Raw genomic sequence first — 21351 nt, 5'->3', positions numbered from 1 at the left:
CTGAGGGCTGCCCTGTGTCTGATGATTCCTCGGAGCCGTTCCAGCATCACAGAAGGATGTCTCCCCAGTTGGCAGAGAAAGGAGACTTCACTGGGAATTTGTACGTGCTATGGTGTCTGTGTCCATTGGATTTGTTATTTAGTCTGGTTGTCGGATTTCAACTTTACAGATACAGCGCGATGTCGGCTAAGTAGTTGTGGGGCTCAGCTGCAGCAGACTCTTTGGCCTCACAGCTTGCCGCTGTTCTTTCCTGGAAATCTTAGTTTTTTCACTGTCTCCAGCAAATTGTTAAAGTTGTCAGGAAATTTTGTTTTATTTTTGCAGTGAAGTCTTAGTGAGGTTTCAGTCTCCTGTATCTCAGAGTGCGTGATGAGATGCTGAGGTTACTTCTTCCCAGCTCATGCTCTAAGGTGTTAGCAGCAGTGCATTTAGCTCTCTCTTCCCATTTTAAGTGGAATCTGAAATTCTGCTGTGAGATTGGAGTGGCTGGGGGGACAGATGTGCTGCCTTGAGGAGGATGTTAATTTTTTAATGTTTGTTTTGTTAATCATTCTGGTTAATGGAGAATAATGAAGATGGATTTCCAAATTTAGAAATTTAGAAATTGTAAAACTCCCAGAGTACTCTTAAATATTCTTTGTTAACTAAAAAAAAAAATTTTTAATGTTATTACTGTGTGATTTGAAATTTATTTTCAAACTAGGAACCTCAGGAGCCAGGTTTCTCGTCGATTGGGATGTGGATAAAAGAATTTAAGGCTATTGTGTAGCTCTTACTCTACATTATTAAGAATTAATTAAAGAGAAAAATGAGCCCTTAACTTGACAAGGAATTAATAAATATCTCTATTTTCCTTCTGGCCCCAAAGTTTAAACCCTGTGTCGTATATTCATCTGCAACTTTCTGTTTGTTGCTTGATACATTCCTTGTCATCTCATTCTAGATCTCTACCATCCTAAGGGGATACAAGTGCACAGTGCCTGGCACATAGTAGGTGTTCAATAAGCATCAGCTCTTCTCACCATCTGAGAAGCATGTTTCCTAATGAGCACAGCTACCCAGGAGAGTAGCTCGCTTTGAAGTGCTGGATCTGAGTTTCCATCATGGGAACTGTGCTCCTTGTCCTCCTCCTTAATTTGGTAACAGCCTCTGCTGGAATCCTGAGTGTGTCCCATCAGCCCTTGTTTTTATTATGACCCATGACATTGCCCCTTTTAATGTGTGTATTTTTTAAATCAGCTGTTCCATCTCGCATCCCTTTGAACCTGGATTCCATTAGCTTTTCCTTGTAGCAGTGGACACCACAAAGTCTGTTCATTTCATATATCATCTCAGATTTGAAAAGCACATGAAAATGTTTCTCCATTTTCAATATTGCGTGAGTAATGTTCCCATTGAAAAGTAATGGAGTGAAGTTGTCACTTGTCAGCACAGTTATTAAGGAGGACGAGTCTCCGATCTTTCTCTCATAATAAAATAAATCTGTCAGAAAATCATTGTGCTCACGCTTTCTCGTGCCATGGAGAGACGAGACGGAGACGGTGGAGCTCCTTCAATTTTCCCCAAGTCAAGGTGCGCTTTTGGTTGGGGCTTCCCTGGGTTAAAGGTCGTCACCCTTCCCTCTCTGTACCAGCTGACTCGGTCGTTCATAGCGCATCAGCAGTGCCTTGGAGATAATTGACTTAGGACCTTGGCAGACAAAGCCGTTCATTATTTCCCAAATACTGACCTTTTGTCAAAAGGCGATTTTCAGGGGTTTCTTTCCCTTCGTTATTTTTTGTGGTATTGTCCATTAGCTTAACTTCGAATTTGCCATTTTCCAACCACCCAGAAGCAATAAAAGGAAATGTCAGCTGCACCTTGATACTAATCAAGGGTGTGCCGTAAAGTCACACAGCTGACTAGTTAACAGAATTTTTAAATCATTCAAACGTTAATTAAATACGTATGTTTATGTAGATTTTCCAAATAAATATTGAGCAGTCCCTTTTTCCCTCGGCTGTGTTAACTGTGGCTTTCGAATGTGTTTTTCTGTTGGGTGTTACTCTCTTGTATGGCCCATTGGTTCCCAGTAATTGAATTTTGAACTTTTAAGAAAAGAATTAAAAGGCAATTTTGCAGTGGAAAAGTCCGGGGGAAAGTTTAGATGATCCTCTTTAAAATGATGAGTCAGTGGAGATGAACTACTTAGCTTGTTGGACGTGTCTGTGTGCTCACACATAGATCATGCGTGTTTTCTAAATGTGTATTGGCAGAAATTCTACAAAGAGGGGCAGAGCCCTGTCTGTGAACCTCAGCCCTTACCCAGATGCCAACTTTCCTTTTGCCTTGCAGTCTCGGAAAGGGAGCGACCCAGACAAAGAGAAGAAAGGCCTAGAGAGCCGTGCGGACAGCATCGGGAGCGGCAGAGCCATCCCAATTAAACAGGTGAGCAACGTCCCCATCCTCCCCTCCCTGTCGCCAGAGATACACCTCAGGTCTGCCCAGAGATGATGCCGGTGTGCGCGCCAAGGTCTGTCTGATGTGCTCTGTTGATGAATGTAGAAGTCTCTCACTTGACATCAATTAGCAGAGTTCCTGTGTGTATTCAAATGGGATCATTAGAATGAGAAGAGGGAACGGAGACAACAGACCTAATGAAGTACGGGCTGCCCGCCTGCATATGGAGTGCGTTTCCAGGCTGAGAGTCTTCAAAGGCTGCCTTGGTAGCGCGGCTTTGATTGGGCCTCGGGCCGCCGGGCAACAGGAGTAACTCAGATCGCCTACAAGAGCCCCTTGTGATCACAGGAACAGCCTGACGTGGCCCTAATTTGCTCTCACAGACGGACATCTGAACACTGTTTCAGGCTGGTTTGCAACGAGGCAATTAGTTGTGATAATCATAGCCGGTGTGTCAGCTGTGTGCTCTTGTTTGTAATTTGCTAATGAAGGAATTGTAACTTTGATTAGGTTCAGTTTCATTTAGACCTTATTACATAAAGGAACATTTACAGCTGTAATGTGGGGCCTTAATTAAACTTCCTCCTTACACAACAGGACTTGAATTCAAGCATTTGTTTTGGCCTATGTTGCTAGCCTGGAACAGGGTTTCATTAGCCCAGAAACCAGATTCTAAATCACTTTATATCTCCAGTTTAAAAAAAAAAAAAAAAAAAAAAAGCCCTGGAGTTCATATGTGACGTAGATTGTGGTTCGATTCCCAAGGAGAATAAAAATAGAGTTGAACCCCACACAGTGGCTTCTGGAAATGTCACCGTTTGGTTTGTTAAAGCCAATTGATTTAGAGTACTTCCTTGAGCAAAAGCCTCTGTGGATAGGGGAATGGCTCCGCCTCTCAGGCACGGGGCCTGTGACCATGTGCACCTCTGGTCCAGCTCACTGCTTTGCCCTCTTCTCCTCTGCGGGCACCTGCACGGCATCACTAATCCCTTAGGAACTGTGTAGACACTGGCTGCCCTTAAAAAGAGTAGAGTCTTTCCACAAAGGGAGTTGGATTATTTTGGTGATGCAGGTTTCGTCCATTTGAAGCAAATAGGAACAAGCCTTAGAGCGGGGCCGGGCAGTGTCATCGTGAAGCCCTGGGAGAGGAAGGGGTTAAATAGGACCACAGCATCTTGGGTGAGACCAGAGGAGGGAGTCCAAAGAGTTTCCCAAGGAGCTCAGGAACTATTGCAAAAACCACACCTCTGCCAACAGCGTCACTGACCCTGCCTAGGAGCAGGCTTTCTACTTCCTGCCTCATAGGTCCTGCCTTTGCCAGGCAGAGAAGGAGGAGGCCTACAGGTGGTCACCGAGGTCCTCATGCATCTGTGTAAGACATACGTTCAGCTACCAGGCTGCAAATGTGTGGTTTGGCACGGGGCACCTTTAGTAGAAATTCTCTTCCCTCCATATATTCAAAGACAACAGCAACCACAGAACCTTCTGCTTTGATGGTGGGTGGCGGTTCCACTATAAAACAGGTTCTTTAGAGGGCTCTGCACGTAGGTGTTTATTCTTTCTTGGTGCATTTATTTATAACCTAAATCTGCATAAGCTAATTTTCATGTGTAATTTTTATGCCATTGATAACCTTTTTCAACTAGAATTATAAAAATCATTTAACATATTATTTTCTTTTTCATAAACTGGGGAGTATTAAAACTTAATAATAGGCCATTTCCTTAATGCCTGTCTGTGGTTGATTTGGGTGGGAGTGCTCACCAGCCTGGCAGGAGTCCGTCTGTGCAGAGCCAGGCGGCCCCCGGTATAATTGGAACCTTCATTCAATTTGTACCCTGCTCATCTGTGGAGGGGACTAGCTTTGCAGGCTAGCTTTTCAATATGTGTGCAGATTGGAGTTGACCATCAAGCGTAAAATGAGTATTATCCAGTCCTTGGAAGCCTTTCGATTGTGAATATTCAAAGTAATCTCGTTGAAATCTAAATCATGGTCTGATTTCCCGGTGACTCCTGGGCACAGGGAGCTCCTTGTCCCTCCTAATTGCCCGCCTCGCACTGCCACAGACAGCTCCCTCCCGCGGCTGGCTCCCCAGGCCTCGGGTGCCTCATCTGTAAAATGGGGAACTGGATGATGTCTGAAGCCCTTGAAGCAGCTAGATGTGGAGGTTCCACAGAGAATTTTTAAATGTTAGCAAAACTGGATTTTTAAATTAGTCATGTTCAGGGCACCCTTGTCAAAGCCTCTGTGTGCATCGGGTGGATTGATGTGGGTTTGCAGACGGTGGTATCGATTTATCTCACATCCCTGTGTGTGCTCATGTTTCTAAAGGAACATAGATCACTCCAGGTAGCCTGAATTCCTGACCCACCTGGTGTGATGACTTCAGCGTGGAAATGAAATGAGAGGATTGCGGGGGATGGAGCCTGATGGGCATATTCTAGAAACTCAGCTGATTTATTTGTTGAATAAATGAACAATTAAATGAGTGCTTATTACGTAAGTGCTGTGCATACGGCACCCCATTTAATCCTCAGCATCGCCACAGTTGTGGTAGCTGTGATCTCCTTATTTTAAACACAGAGGGAGGTAGGGCCCTAGACCAGGCAGCTAGGAAGTAGGTCCGAGGATTTGGACCAGGCCTCTCTGCCCCCGTGTCTGCACTCTTGCCACTGCCCGTTGATGAAAAGCCTTCAGAAAGCTCAGGAAGCAAAGTTACATGTTTTAAATTAAATAAGCGAACCCGACCTCAGACAGAAATATCTGATGACTGTGTAAAGAAACTTCTAAGACTGCCAGCAGCAACATGTTTCTCCAGGGATGACACAGCCATGCTCAGCCCTTCTCCGGGTGGGAGGGGTCTCTCCGTTCCCTGCCTTACTGTGTATGCCGAAAACGTGTTCTCTTCTCTTCTCCCAGCTGCAGAGAACTTTGTCTTAGGGCTCAGCCCATGTGAAAGACTCCGTCTACATGATCGAAGCCTTACACGCTGGCTAATGGACCTTTGCCTAATGGCAGAGGAATCGCTTTAGAACCTCAGCAACCTGCATGGAATTGCTAATGCAGAGACTTTTTCCCCCTGACAGGAGTCTTACAGTGGATGGTTTAGGACCCAGGCAAGGCAGCCTTCAACCTAACCCCTGATATTACAGATTGGACATGTTGCAGTGGCTTATGTTAACCCCTTTCACTTCCGTCTGGTATCTGCTTCACTCCAATCGCCAGCCACCCCCGCTGACGTGTGGGAGCTAGCCGAATTGTGATGGTCAGTGAGTTTCTCTTTCTTCTCCCAAAGATTCCCCGTCAAGAATATGACTTAGTTTCTGGAATGTAACTTCATTTCTTGTGGACCTGGGTCTGCTGCTTTTTTTGTCCTTCCTGGGGTCTTGGAGGAGATTGGTTCAGAGACTTCGGTTTCTTCTTTTTACTGATAAGGCCTTTTCGAGTAAAAATTAAAAGGCAAAGCAAGAAAAATAAAAGCCAGAGGCCCGGCTCAGCGGCAAGTGGGCTTGTCACGTATTAATTTTTCATTGCTGTGGAGAGTTGTACATACATAATCACTTGATTGCAGTGGGAGTTAGGGAGCTCCTATGGTGCCATTTGCATAAATCTTGTTAAGTCAATGGCAGTTAATGAAGTACAAATGAGCCCGGAGAAGGTGACATGCAAATCGTGGATGGCAGATGGGAGGTCTGTTTAGGGGACGGCAGCTGTGTGCGCTCCTTTCTTTCTTTCTCTTTAGCATTTTTTAATCTCTGTATTTGAGTACAGATACACCGCCATAAGCCTTGGCCTCCTCCCTGCCCTTCGCACAGCCCTGGTCAGAGAGACTGACCATCCCCTCCTGCCCGCGATGTTCAGGCCGCAGAAACCCTTCAGGTCTTGCCTTGCACTGGGCAGCATCCACTTGAAGGATTGGGATTTTTTTGGAAATCTTGGTCAGTTTATCTCGTCATTCTGACACAATTGGAAGCGCATTATTTTTATTTGGTGTGAACACGCAGAACCTCCTCACTACACCTTTTGAGATGATATTTTGTCCCATGAGGTTTCAGAGGATAAAAAAGAATAGTAGAGACCGTCTTTGCCTCATCATCCTTCCACTTGGAGTCTTTTCTTCCCTCTTCAGACAGGCCAGCTGTATTTAGCTGTTATTCCCGTCCCTGGTTCGTGCTTGGACCTTCAAGGGATTGGCATTCCTGGGGTTAGTTAGCAATGAGAAATACAGAAAGTGTGCAGGGCATGCAACCACCCCCGCCAGTCATGCAGACACCTCAGAGGGACTGCGCCTGGCTCAGCTTTGGCCAGGGTGTCTGGAGCTCATGGTTTTGTGTTTAAGGATTTAAGTGCTAGCAGGACTCACAGAAAGCTCTTAGAGATTTATGGGAAAAACACTGCCTACAACTTTAGGAAGTTTTGTGTTTATTTGGTCAAGTGGCTGATGTTTTGAGAGAAGCAGATGTCTGCTTGCATTGAAGAAAGGTGGGCAGAGAGGTGTGCATCGGGAGGGGACAGCCCTGATAATCACTGCAGTGGTCACGTGCTGAGGGTCCTTTTCTTGCAGGCCCCCACGCTGGTCCTTCCTCTGAGGTGCCCACCAAGGTGCCGTTTCTCAGTTCTTGGGGCTGCAGGGCGATGCGGGGGACCCTCCATTGGGCAGACTCCCTTTTGTGACACTCAGTGAATGCACCAAAGGAACAACATTCCTCATAACAGTTTTTTTTTTAAGTCTTAATTTTGACCTTGAACCCTGATGTCATGGCCACCTCCAGGGAGTCAGCTGTGAGAGTAGTCATTTTCCAGCAGCCATCTGAAGCCACGGGAAAAGCCTTCCCAAGCTGTCAGAGGAAGAGCCGGCCTGCCTGGAGCAAGCCCACCGCACCCGCCATCGGGCCTGTGAACTGTTTTGAAGCCGTGCGTGTTTTTGATTCTCAGTTGAGTAGAAAGAGGCAATTGTCAATTAAGTGAAAGGAACCTCTGGAGTTAATCCCCTCGTCCAGCCTGCCGCAGGCCACCGACCTGTGTTGTCTGGTACCTGGGATCAACACGAGGGGTGTATTGTGTGGCGTGGGCAGAATGAAAGCAGCCTAATGACGCCCGCGTTAACAGCTCCTGAAACTTTGACACTGGTCACAGCAAGTTGGTTGACTGCCTCGCCGCCGTGTGCTGCTTTCATGGAGGAAACAAATGTGAAGACCGTGCTGAAACTTGACAGAGATTGGCAGAGATCGAGAGGCCTGGCTGTGCCTTTCCTTCAGGGGCGTGGAGAGAGGAGTTCTGCAGGCAGAGGTTTACAGGAGGTTGGCTCACATTTATTAAGCGCGACCGGTGAGGAACCAAGGTGAGCGAGAAGCTCGCCAAGTATACGATGCTCGCTCACGTGGCAAAGCAGCTCTGCCTGGGCATCGGGGCCCGCTTTGCTCCCCAGAAGCAGATAACTTACTGACATGAACTCCCATGCCCTGAAAGCTAATTGACCTCACTTGAGTGAACAGCTCCCTGAGAGTCCTACATTGGACCCTGTTTACAACAGACCCAGCCCAATGACAATTATTAATTTAATGGGCCAGGTGGTGTATCAGTGCTTTTATTTTGACTTGTCAGTTATATTGTCATTGCCAGAACAGTCCAGAGTCTCTCGGTGCCTACACATGAAATGACAGTCGTCTGTCTTTGGGTGTATCGGTCACACCCTCCCCTACATCCCCACCCTTTTGGCAACGTAGGTGGGTGACAATACGTTCCTCACAAGATCAGCAGAATGTCTGTTTGAATTACTTTGGCCAAAACACAAAATCCATCGTTTATACACAAATCTGCAGAGCAGCTGAAAATAGTACTTCCCTGGGTGGTGAGCACTGCATGAGGGTGTTAGGAAGTAGCATAGCTGAGGCGCGTGTGCACTACCAGCAGCCACGCAAACAGAATGTCATTCCCAACGATGGAAGTTAATTTTAAGACTTGGTGCGTCCTCGTGTATCCATCAGCCAGGAGCTGGTGAAACAGGAAAAGTTCCTTTATTCCCCTCGCAGGGCATGTGATGGGCATGTGATGGGCATGTGGCTCACCTCTTTGGCGCCCCCTAGCTCCAACCCCGAGAGGGAGCATGCAACCCAGCAGGTTGTGGCGAGGCTGGGCTCCAACCCCACAGTGTGGTCTAGAACTGGGCGTTCATAGCTCCTGAAGCCCCAGTGCGCCTGTGTTAGGGTGTGCTCTTGGGTTTGGCTGTCCACAGGCAGCTTGTGTTGATCAGCTCAGTTAGACCTTCTGCCTTATTGCAAGGACGGAGGGTTTCTGTATCCCAGGGTCTTGCCTTAGCGTACTGGAGAAATTGGGTCCCGTGTGGGCTTGGGGAATGAATGCAAGGTTTTATTGAGTGGTAGAAGTAGCTCTCAGCAGATGGATGGGAGCCAGAATGGGGATGGAGTGGGAAGGTGGTCTTCCCTGGAGTCGGGCCAGTCAGCAGCCAGACTCTCCTACCACGCCCAGCTAAACTGTGTGTCATCCACATCGTTCTGCCGTCGATGGTCTGCCAGAGTCTGTCGGGGTGTTCTTCTGCCCGTGTGCTCCTCTTGACGTCCAGCCACTTGTGCGTGTGCCTGCTGGGGTCTCGGCGTTTTTAATAGGCACGGGATGGGGGGGACACGGTGGGCCAGGGTGGTCCCGGAAGATGCAACATTTGGGCATGAAAACAGGAGTGCCTGTCCACACCAAGGTCTGTGGCCACATGCCCCAGGTGGAGCTCTTGCCAGGGAGGCCACCCTTCTCAACCCAGCACTTCCCTGCCCACCTCCCATATCACCAGGAGAATATCTAAGTGATTTGTTTCAGCAGAATAGTGTTTATTTTCGTTAAAAGTCGAACAATGGTGGTGAAATCCAGTTCCCCGTGAGCTCAGAAATAGAAACTCCTACAAGTAGAGGAGAGATTCTCAAAGCTAGTGTTGGCCAGAACTTGTTTTTGTCTTGATGAATCAGCAGATACTTTTGTTCTGGAATTATTTCGTATCAGATTTGACAACTTATAACAGTTGTACCCTGGTCCTTGTGTGACATACCCTGGGTCCCTGGCTAGGGCTGGAGGAGGCAGAAGGTGTCTGCAGCCCAGGCTGAGCCCAGATGTATACTGACATTCCCATCCCATGACCCCCAGTGCAAGTGGACGGGTGTCACTTCAAGGAATGCTGAATTCTGCTGAGTTAGGTGAGGGTGAGGGAAGGACAGGGAAATGGAGGCGGGGACAATCCCACTGGCCTGGGACACACAGTAGGTGGTGGCAGAACAGGAGGAAGGCAGAGAGCAGAGCTGTGGACGGTGAGGTTCAAGAGGAAGGGGGGAGGGAGGGACCTAAACGCCCCAGGTGTCTGCTTGCCGAGGACTCTAGCTGCCCACAGAGCCGGTAGTAGGAGCGGTGGTGTGGCGGGTTAGCAGGCCTCCCTCCGCTTCTTACTCTGCCCCCATAGGATTTGAGATGTTGGGGGGTTCTAATGTGCCAGAGTGACGGCGGTAACCAGCGTTTATGGACCACTTCCCCCAGTGCCCTGTGTTAGAGCTTTCTACGGGTGTCCCTCTTCTCTAGGAAGTGCCATGGTCCCCCTTCCCATATGGGAGCATGAAGGCTTGGGGGGACAGTGGGATGTGCCCAGCAGCACCACACAGCGCCTGAGTCCCCAGGACGGCCGTAATGAAATCCCGCAGCCTGGGCGGTGTGAACAACAGCTGCTCTCTCGGTTCTAGAGGCTGGAGGTCCCAGACGAGGCCCAGGCAGAGCCGGCTCCTGTTGCCTGCAAAAGGGCAGGAGGCTGAAACCAAGAGGCCTCCCCTTGGCTTGAGCCTGTTGCCTTCTTGCTCCGTGGGCACACACCTGGTGTCTCTTTCTCTTATAATGGTGCCAGTCCCGTTAAATCCAGGCTCCATCTGTATGACTTTAGACCCCTTTAAAGTACTTGTTTCTAGATACAGTCCCACCGGGGTGAGGGCTTCAACAGGCAAATTGTGGGTGTCATATTTCAGCCTGTAACACACAGCTAGGTAGAGTGGAGCTGAGCTTTGACCCGGGGCCATCTGTCATGTTCTTTCCAGCTGTAATGTCCTAGTTTAGGCCTTCCTGGTGATACAAGGTAAGCCCACTCTTCTTCTAACCAACATATCTGAGAATGAAAAAGAAAAACTTATTTTAAGAGACTGTATACATTAGATAGGAAACATAGGAGGTTCACAGTACTCTGACTTGAGGGTTTCCATCGAAACTCTCCTAAGTTGTGGTAAACTATTGTCATTTGAAGGAAGACTGTTGCTGGAACGAATCCTCCTACAGGGTGTGTGGCTCTCACTCTGTGCAGTGCACTTACAGCAGTTGAGGGCTTTCCGCCCCATCCGTGGGAGGCAGCCTGCCGGTTGCTTTTGAAAACCAAAGCTGCTTTCCCTTGCAGAGGCGGCTCCTCCGGGCCGCGGGCAAACGTTGGGCCTGCAGCTGGGAATGTTCAGGAAAAGCCTGCTCATTGAGCAAGTGCCCACTGTCCGTCAGTTGTGTCACTGGTGGCTTGGACAGTGGCTGTGGTGCTTTGTGTTTTGGTTAATTTCTTACAGGTATAAAAGGTGGCCATATCCTTACTTCCTCACTGAAAGAAAGATACAGCAGGAGTGCAGAGACCCCAGGTTAGATTTAGGAGGCCTTTCACCTTAAAGGTTAAAATCCCCACATGTGACGGGTGCTGTGCCTACTTCCCACAGTCTTTGCCCATTTGCAAATACTACATAGAAACAGTAGTCTACCAGCTGAGTGAGGTGGCTCAAACCTGTAATCCTAGCACTTTGGGAGACTGAGGTGAGTGGACCACTTGAGGCCAGGAGTTCAAGACCAGTCTGGCCAATGTGGTAAAACCCCGTCTCTACTAAAAATACAAAAATTAGCCACGCGTGATGTTGCACACTTATAATCCCAGCTACTCGGGAGGCCGAGGTGTGAAAATTGCTTGAACCCAGGAGATGGAGGTTGCTGTGAGCCGAGATCGTGCCACTGCACTCCTTTTTTGATCTCTGTCTCAAAAAAAAAAAAAACAAACCAAAAAAAACAGTTGTCTACCGGACCAAGACTCCCGAGAAAATCGTCTCATTGAAGTCTCACTCCGGTTCTGCCGTGTTTGTTTAACAGTTCCTGATAGCAGACTTCTCTTCTCATTTAGGAACTTGAACTGTGGAGTAAGACTTCTCCCAAGCTCAGTTTTGTTCTTTGTGAATAGAGAATTTGACAGGCAAACAAGCACGTCTCCTGGCAGAATCACTGACTGTCGGAATTTCATGTTTTAGAAACAGTAGCCGTGGAACTCCATATGATACTTGGCATGGCTCTTAGAGCAGATACGTTTTCCCAGAGATGGTCAGGAAGGCCCAGGCTCTGCAGTCTGTCCCACGACGGACACTGCAGCCTGGTGACAGCGTTGTGGTTCTCCCTCACCCGCCCCCAGATGACATGGTTTTCCTTGTTGCCTACCCCAGAGCCTTTGGCTCCACAAGTTCTAAAGAAGGTGGTGTCTTAAGAAGTCTTCACAGTCTTCTTTTGAGGCTTTTCAGGAAAGTCATCAGACAGTGACATTTTTATCAGATCATTTTGAGTAGCAAAAACACTTTTTCCTTTCGAATTTATTTTTAACTGACGCACTGATGGCCAAGGTTTGAAACCAAAAACACTCTTTCCTTGGTACCAAAGCTGACAGCTATAATTAAACATATAGAAATGTAAATATTATAAATGAGGGCATAGAAGAGTTTGTTAGTTTTAGGTTGGGTGTGTTGCTTCACGCCTGTAATCCCAGCACTTTGGGAGGCTGAGGCAGGCAGATCACTTGAGTTCAAGACCAGCCTGGCCAGCATGGCGAAACCCTGTCTCTACTAAAAATACAAAAATTGGCCAGCTATGGTGACACATGCCTGTAATTTCAACTACTCAGGAGGCTGAGACAGGACAATCATTTCATGAGTGAGCCGATATCACACCACTGCAGTTAGCCTAGGCGACAAAGTGACACTCTGTCTCAAAAAAAGAGTTTGTTAGCTTGGGAAATGTGTTCCTAGTTAGACATTGTCTATAAAATACCTAGTGTTATAATTAATGTTTGCAGACTGTTGAAAACAGAAAGGTTTCAAACTACTGTTAACATCTTGGGGCTATCCTGAGTCTAGGCCTGCCTGTTCAACCCGATCTGCTCCCTTCTGCTTAAAAACTCATCAGAATCAACCAAGTTATTATTGTTGAGATTTGTAATAAGAATGCTGGCAGTTATATGCCGAGTACATATTGCACACTACATTAGATGCTTCATCATAGGACCTCATTTAATTCTCTACCAACCTAAGACGCAACTTGCTATTCTGTTCCACAGAGCACTCCTGGATTTGAATCCCAGCCCTTCCACACACTCGGACCAATGTTACATACTCGGAGTGCGTGGAAGAGCTAGAATTCAAATCCAGGAGTCCTCTGTGGAACATTCTAGAAAAGCCTGTGCTGTTGCATTTTCCCCTGATGCTGTCTGTGCTCACCATAACCATCTTTTTTTTTGTTTCTTTTGTTTGTTTTTTGAGGTGGAATCTTGCCCTGTCACCCAGGCTGGATGGAGTTCAGTGGCACAATCTTGACTTACTGCAACCTCCTCCTCCCTGCAACCTCCACCTCCTGGGGGTTCAAGCAATTCTCCTGCCTCAGCCTCCCGAGTAGCTGGGAATACAGGCATGTGGCACCATACCCAGCTAAGTTTTGTATTTTTAGTAGAAATGGGATTTCACCATGTTAGGCTGGTCTCAAACTCCTGACCTTAGGTTATCCACCTGCCTTGTCCTCCCAAAGTGCTGGGATTACAGGGGTGAGCCACCGTGCCAAGCCCACGGCCGTCTTTTCTATGCAAGATCAAGCATCAAGTACACAGTGTACTTTCTTGGTGGGGCACCAGCAAGGCAGGCTGTTTTATGTGGGGTTGTCCTGCAGAGTCAGCACTCCCTGGCGCCTGGATCAAATGAGGCTCTTGATCTGTCGCCCAGGTTGGAGTGAAATGGTACGATCTCAGCCCACTGCAACCTTCACCTCCCATGTTGAATCGATCCTTGTGCCTCAGCCCCCCAAGTCGCTGGGACTACAAGTGCGCACCACCACACCTGGCTAATTTTTTGTATTTTTTATAGAGACAGTGTTTTGCCATGCTGCCCAAGCTGGTCTGAAACTCCTGAGCTCAGGCAATCCACCTGCCTCTTCCTCCCAAAGTGCTGGGATTATAGGCGTGAGCCACCACGCTTGGCAGGAAATTGTATTTCTGTGTTCTCAGGTGATGCTGATGCTGCTAATCCAGGAGCCATACTTTGAGCTCCCCTTTCTAGGCACATGGAGTCACTTAGGACTTCCTTTCTTTCTTGCCTCACACATAAATGGCTCTTAACTTTGGTTGGTACCAGCCCCTTTAATCTACGCTTATGAAATTCTTCCCATCCATGAGGCCTGTGCTAGATGTCTTCTGTTCCAGGAAAACCAGTGAGATGCATTCTGTTTCCTCCTCTCCTCCAATGCCTGTCTGGTCTTGGGGTCTTGCTTCTGTCTTCCCTGTTGTATAGACATGTGCATCCTTCATGCCTCCTTTCCCACATGCTTCCTGATGGCGCACGCTCTGAGACATGTTCTTTCTCCTCCATTGTTTACACAGCAGGTAGGGAAGTTGCCGGTGGTGGTAATACTAAGTAGCGTAGGTTACTAGTGTAAAATGTCTTTTCTTCACCAAAACAGATTTTGTTTGTTCGAAAGAAAATGTTATACTGGAGAAGTTGCAGTATTCATTAAATTGTATTTTCAGGAACATTATAATTAAGTCAGCATTCTCTAAAGTAACTTTCATGTATATCATAGTATATTTAAGTTACACAAAAGTGGTCACATTTTTTTGTGATCTTCAAAGAATAAAACTTTTACCCGCGACCCAAAATAATTTCAGAAAACTGGTTTCTTGTCTGACCTGTCTACTTTTAAGTATTTATACAGAAGAAATTTTGTTTATAAGGAACTCTTTATGGTTAAAACCAATAAATTTTGGTAATATCAGGCTGTTTTTGTAATTGCCAGGTTTTTACCACATTATTCAGACTCTGTCAGCCACAGCCTCTGTGATTGTAATTCATGCTAAAAACAAGAATGTTTATGTTTTTCATGTACATAAAAATTAATTGTATATAAATACATGAAACACCAGCTCCGCAGAAATACCATTGAAGACATGAGTCATGTGCTGAGGCGTGGCAGACACTGAGGAACCCTGAGAGGCAGATGGCCCTGGATGGGTATCTGGCCTTCGTCTGCTCTTATTTAAAGTAATGGAGATTTGAGACAATATGAGATCATTGTATACTAAAATGCATTATTAACAAAAATAATACAGTCTAAGAAAAATTCGGAGAAGCAGAGTTGTGGAAATGCGCTGCTCTAGTCCTGAAATTTGACCCAGTCCTCTTGGAGGGCAATCTAACAGTCGTACATGATGAACATAGGAAATTTGACGCCCTTTGTCCCAGCGATCTGTCTTCTAGAAGTTTATTCTGAAGGGAATAATTCACTAGGAGAAAGGTAAAAAAAACCTTTAGGGTAAAGCACTGTTTCATAGCAGTTTTTTATAATATTAAAATTCTGAGAGCTACAAATATCGAACAAGCAAGGAAGGAGTTAAATTAGTGATTGCTAACTGAGTGGTACCAGGATCTACAGGCGTTAAAATGGCCAGTTTGAATACTCTTTAGATATATGAAAGGATCTGTAAAATAGTAAGTGAAAGCATAAAACAAAACTGTCTAATAATTGGAACATGAAAATAGATATACATGTGGCTTTAAATTGGATGAACAGGAACACTGGCGAGTGAATTGGGGTGGGATTCAAGGAGAACTTTTTGAACTTCTTATTTTGAAATAATTTTAGATTTGAAGGAAATTTGCAAAAAATAAAATACAGAGAGCCCATATACCCATCACCCAGCTTCCTCCACTGTGAACATTTTTATATAACTAGTACGCTGTAAAAACCAGGAAATTAGTACTGACAGAGTACTAGTAACTTATCTGCAGGCCTTCTTCACATGTCACCAGTTTCTCCTGAAACGTTCTTTTTTATCTCAGGATCCAGTCCAGGGTCCTTCCTTTCACATAATTGCTTTATTTACGTTGCCACTTCCACCCTGAGAAAATGCCTCAGTCTTTCTTCCCGTCCATGACCTTGCAGTATTGTAGGAATATTGATGAGTGACTTTGTAGAAAGCCCTTTAATTTGGATTGCCCGAGGTCATCTCCTGAATAGATAGGATCTACGTTTCTGGCAGGAAAACCACAGAAGCCTTGCACCCTTCCTGGTGCTCTCTACCAGAGGCACCCAACAGCCCCCTCTCCTATTCCTGGGGACATTGACCTTGGTCATTCGGATAAGGTGATACCTGTTCGATTTCTCTCTTGAGTTCTTATTTTTCCATTTGATGAAGATAGGAATGAATGTCTTGGGGTACATACTTTGAGGCTATGCTGATCCTTTTTAATGATAGACATTGTATTCAATAATAAGTAGGTTTTATAAAATGAAAACAATTTTCTGTTAAATGTGCAGTCTTAAATAAAATTTAAAGTGCTTTTTTCAGTCCTCCTGTATTGGAGGGAAGGAGTAAATGAGGATGATTTTTTAACTTGTTGGGTACTTAAAGAAGACCTGGGGAAACATAGAGGTGACGGGAAACCAGAGAAGCCCAGGAATGAGAAGGAGTTGGAGAAGCCTAGGGGTGAGGAGGAGCTGGAGAAGCCCAAGGGTGAGGAGGAGCTGGAGAAGCCCAGGAATGAGAAGGAGTTGTAGAAGCCCAGGAATGAGGAGGAGCAGGAGAAGCCCAGGGGGTGAGGAGGACTGGAGAATCCCAGGAATGAGGAGGAGCTGGAGAAGCCCAGGGTTGAGGAGGAGCTGGAGAAGCCCAGGGGTGAGGAGGAGCTGGAGAAGCCCAGGGGTGAGGAGGAGCAGGAGAAGCCCAGGGGTGAGGAGGAGCTGGAGAAGCCCAGGGGTGAGGAGGAACTGGAGAAGCTTGGAAGTGGGGAGAAGCTGAAGAAGCCCAATGGTAAAGAGGATCTGGAGAAGCCCTGAGTGAGCCTGAGCTGGGAGTGTTGAGGGTGTGAGTTTGAGTGGACCTTCCCAAATCGATCTGGTGAGAATGAGGTGGAAGTCTGGAACTAAACAAGAGGGGCCACTGGCCGTGGACCCTGAGGAGTGTGCACACTGTAGATCCCCAGCACATCTGAGGTAAGATTGGATGGCTATTGATTTCCTTTCATTTAAGGACATGTCAATATGTTTTTCAAGCAACAGATGCAGTTCAGGTGCTGCTGTGATCCAGGCATGGTTCCCTGTTTAGGTGAAGAAGCTTCACAAAGGCACTGCCACAAGCCAACATGTTCGTTGGGTTTCGTCTCATATATTTTCATCCATGAAGATTTAAAATTCGGTTACTCAAGATCTTAACTATTTTTCCCAAGTAATTTCTCTCAGAGAGCAAAAGCTATGTATAGTATGTATATACATACAGACATTTATGTGATACATTAACATGTTATTATGTAATATAGCATGCATTGTGTTAACAATTATAATTTATAATTCTGTAGCTTAATCCTAAGATTTATTTTTCCCTGCCATCTTCCCGTTGTTGCCCGTATAACTGAGTGCTCTGCTTCCCTACCTCCCCATATCACCCAGGCTGGTCTTGAGCTCCTGGCCTCAAGCGAACCTCCTGCCTTAGTCCCTCTGAGTAGCCAGGACCATGGTGTGAGCCACCACGCCCAGCTCTAGAGTGCTTTGAGCTGTGCTGGTGCCAGAATCGCAGTGTACTACCCAACAGACGTGCTGGGTTTTTTTTGTCTTTGTTTTGTTTTGTTTTTTGAGACGGAGTTTCACTCTTGTTACCCAGGCTGGAGTGCAATGGTGCGATCTCGGCTCACCGCAACCTCCGCCTCCTGGTTTCAGGCAATTCTCCTGTCTCAATCTCCTGAGTAGCTGGGATTACAGGCACGCACCACCATGCCCAGCTAATTTTTTGTATTTTTAGTAGAGATGGGGTTTCACCGTGTTGACCAGGATGGTCTCGATCTCTTGACCTTGTGATCCACCCGCCTTGGCCTCCCAAAGTGCTGGGATTACAGGCTTGAGCCACTGCGCCCGGTAGGACGTGCTGTTTTTAAAGCTGGAAGGGACCCATACTTATACGTAGGGAAACTGAGTCCCAGGAAGGTTAAAGGGCTTGCCCAAGATTCTTCCAGATGCTCTTCCAAAGTACCCTCTCCACCACTAACGCCCGCACTTTCTTATTCCTTGTGCATTTGTCAAAAATAGAAATAACGGTGTTTGTTTACTGTTTCAGTCCAGATGTTTTTATTGTATTGTGACTGGTCAGCTTTTTCTAAGTTGAATCCTTAGGCTTCATGCTGTTTTATCTTTTTTTTTTTTTTTTTTAATGGAAGGGAACAAATAAAAAGCATTACATTCAAAAGCATCTGGTTGCTAAGAGAGAACACGACCATCCTTTGTGTGTTTATGTATCTAGCTGGCTCATTGACTCCCAGCAACCCTGTGGGGCTGGGTGGCATTCATTACTCTGTACATTTTATAGATGAGGAAGCTGAGGCTCGCCTTGCCTGGTTTCCTAGACCCTGGAAGAGGCGAAGACAAGATTCAAACTCAGGTCTCCTTATTCCTGAAACCAGTGGTCTTCACACTGAAGGGCCTTACGTAGCACCAAGCACCCAGAATATAACTTAACTTAAAAATACGTAACTTGGCAGCACAGTAGCTCACACCTGTAATCCCAGCACTTTTGGGAGGCCAAGGCAGGCAGATCACAAAGTCAAGAGATTGAGACCATCCTGGCCAATGTGGTGGAACCCCATCTCTACTAAAAATACTAAATAGGGTGTGGTGACGCACGCCTGTAGTCCCAGCTACTGGGGAAGCTAAGACAGGAGAATTTGCTTGAACCTGGGAGCCGGTTGCAGTGAGCCAAGATTGTGTCACTGCACTCCAGCCTGGCAACAGAGCGAGAATGCATCTCAATAAAAATACACACACACACACACACACACACACACACACACACACACACACACACATATCAATAAATAATATAGATATATCTATATCTTAACATTTTGTTTATATTAAAAATTCAGGCACAGGACTACACCCAGAGACTGCTGCAGAAGTGTTTTCTAAATAGCAGCAGTGCTGAGCGGTCTTCGGCTGGTGGCACCCGTGTCCCATGGTACAGCTGGGCCTTCTGCGAGATCTCTTTCCCCTTAATGCAGAAACCCTCTAAGTGTATTCGACAGCAGTTGTTTGTAATTGGAGTATCTGGGATTGACAGCGGTTTTAATTAGTTGATTACTAGTTCTTTAAAATGTACTGTACTCACTGTGGGCCTTGCAAATTGGTAACTGGTAGCTACCAGTATAATTAAATATTTCAAGGCACTTGGCTACAGTAGCATTGAACTGTGAAGAAATAATGTTGTACAGCCAATCAAAAAGAGATACTTGTAAACTCATTTACAGCGTCAGTGTGTGTTAGGACCATCATCGAGATGCTTATTGCAGGAGAAATTAAAGATACAATTTTGTGCTAAGAGGCAATATAGAAATTAGTTTCCGAATTACTCGTTAATTGATTTGGTGATTCCCTCGGGTCTGCATGCTCCTTTTCCCCCTTTTTGTTGTTGCATTCAGTTAACAGTGACTATTCCCAGAGCAATAAAAATACATTCCACACTTAGATTAGATGTGTCCTTCTATCAGACAGAGCCCGCGTTCTTTGACTGCACCGACAAATGCCCACCTAAAGCACAGCTGTGTTTCTCGGGCACGTTGTTGTTTTATGTGTACCCATCAAGCTAACCTGTGCATTCACAGGTTTGGATAATTTCAGGAAAAGGAAAGCATGTTTCCGTGTCTCACGTTTACAGGCGCTTTGCTGATTTTTCTTTCCCCCTAATGGAAACCCTCCTTTTCTATCAACAGTGGAGGAGATTCAGGAGACTTGATTTATGGACGTTTTTTCTTATTGTTTGCAATTCAGCAAGAATAACCATACGAAAGACCATTTGTAGAACAGTGCAAATTGCTACCGAAAATGATATTGGAAGAAAATGAGACCTGTTTCTCGTTGAAATTGAGTGTGGATAGGAGAGACAGCCATCGTGGGTCAGAGGGAGCCTCCCAGGCTCCCTGGGCGCAGGCTCCAGTCTCCAGGCCCCTTCCTGTTTGGTGACCGAGGGGAGAGGACACGAAAATGATGCACATATTGGTGCTGCTTATGTGAAAGATGCAGAAACCGCTATCCTCTCGAATTTCCAATGGAAGCTCCAACGACCCTTTGAACAGCTGCCAGCATGGTGGCTGCAGCTTCCTTTTGAGGAAAACATTTTTAATATCTTGTTGGCTGTGCTTACGGACTGAAAAGCAGCATTAACAAGTTTTTGAAAAATATTAATTTTAGGCCAGTTATTTTTTCTTTTGCCCTTCCCATGATCACGTACACATATAAATACCATTATGCTTTTGCTTCACTGGGGCAAAAATCATGTGCATTATTTCAGTGTCTACTTTTAAAAATCGATGGCATATTTTATTTTCAGCTAGGTAAAGCAGAAAATGTATTTAGCAATGTCTTTATTACTCTGTACGTTTTATAGATGAAGTTTAAGATTAAGATTTCAGTTTAAGATTATGGCTGGAACCAAGTCTATAAATTGAACACAGTTATTTATCAAATAAATATATTTGCACGTTGGTCAGTACATACAATAAAAGACACTGTTTGGTTTGAGATATAAAAACCCTCTCTGGGCCCAAAAAATGAAATGAACGAGACCTACTGTTTGATAGCATAGCAGGGTGACTATAGTCAATAATAACTGTACATTTAAAAATAAGGAATGTAATTGGATTGCTTGTAACTCAATGGATAAATGATTGAGGTGATGGATACCGTATTCTCCATGGTGGGCTTCTTTCACATTGTATGCCTGTATCAAAAGATCTCATGAGCCTCATAAATATATACACCTACTGTGTACTCACAAAAATTAAAAATAGCACAAAAGAAAAATGGAAACCCTCTAAATTGTTGCTGCACCCAGCATTGGAAGAGGTGTGCTGCCCCCTGGTGACATGGTGCCATGCCCTGTGATGGAAGAGCCTCCTGGTTAGTTGTTGGTCCAGTAGGAGAAGGAGCACACCCTATGTTCATTGGATGGCAGAGCTTTGACGAGGTCTTTATCCCTGAGAGACTCCTTTCAGGTACCTCCAAATGGGGTGACCCAGTTTTCCTCATTAGCATAGCTTACTTATTAAGGGCCCAAAAAGTCCAACCTCTGCCAACTTCAGAGATGCTGCTTGGGCAGATACAGGATCTGAAGGGATGAGGAAGGATAAGCGTCGGCTGCATAGCCATGCTTTGTGTTTTCATCATTTTTGGTTTCGTCTCTGTTGCTCCATTTCCCATATCTTTTTTTTTTCTTCCCCACCTTTTTTTTTTTTTTTTTTTAGACAGAGTTTTGCTCTGTCGTCCAGGCTGGATTACAGTGGTGCGATCTCGGTTCACTGCAACCTCCACCTCACAGGTTCTAGTGATTCTTCTGCCTCAGCCTCTGGAATACCTGGGATTACAGGTGCCCGCCACTACGCCTGGCTAATTTTTGTATTTTTGGTAGAGATGGGGTTTCGCCATGTTGGCCAGGCTGGTCTCAAACTCCTGACCGCCTGCCTCAGCCTCCCAAAGTGCTGGGATTACAGCTATGAGCCACTGTACCCAGCCTGCTTCCTTTGAAATGTTTTTTTTTTTAACATTAGCCATCCTGAAAGTTTCTT

At 45.9% G+C, this 21351-nt stretch overlaps 1 protein-coding gene across 12 annotated transcripts in view; it reads left to right on the top strand.

Moving 5' to 3' along the window:
* Window positions 1-21351, top strand: part of AGAP1 (ArfGAP with GTPase domain, ankyrin repeat and PH domain 1) — a 616003-nt gene that overhangs the window by 301968 nt on the left and 292684 nt on the right. For all 12 annotated transcript variants that reach the window (XM_032277597.1, XM_032277595.1, XM_032277594.1 and 9 more), the window contains one exon: window positions 2335-2427. In XM_032277597.1, the coding sequence (XP_032133488.1) occupies window positions 2335-2427 (93 nt within the window). The remainder of the gene's footprint in view (window positions 1-2334; window positions 2428-21351) is intronic.

This window comes from Sapajus apella, unplaced genomic scaffold (assembly GCF_009761245.1).
Source record: "Sapajus apella isolate SASKATOON/1434 unplaced genomic scaffold, GSC_monkey_1.0 scaffold10, whole genome shotgun sequence".
NCBI lineage: Eukaryota > Metazoa > Chordata > Mammalia > Primates > Cebidae > Sapajus > Sapajus apella.
Note: the sequence above shows the minus strand (reverse complement) of the source record. Positions and strands in the feature narration are given on the sequence as shown.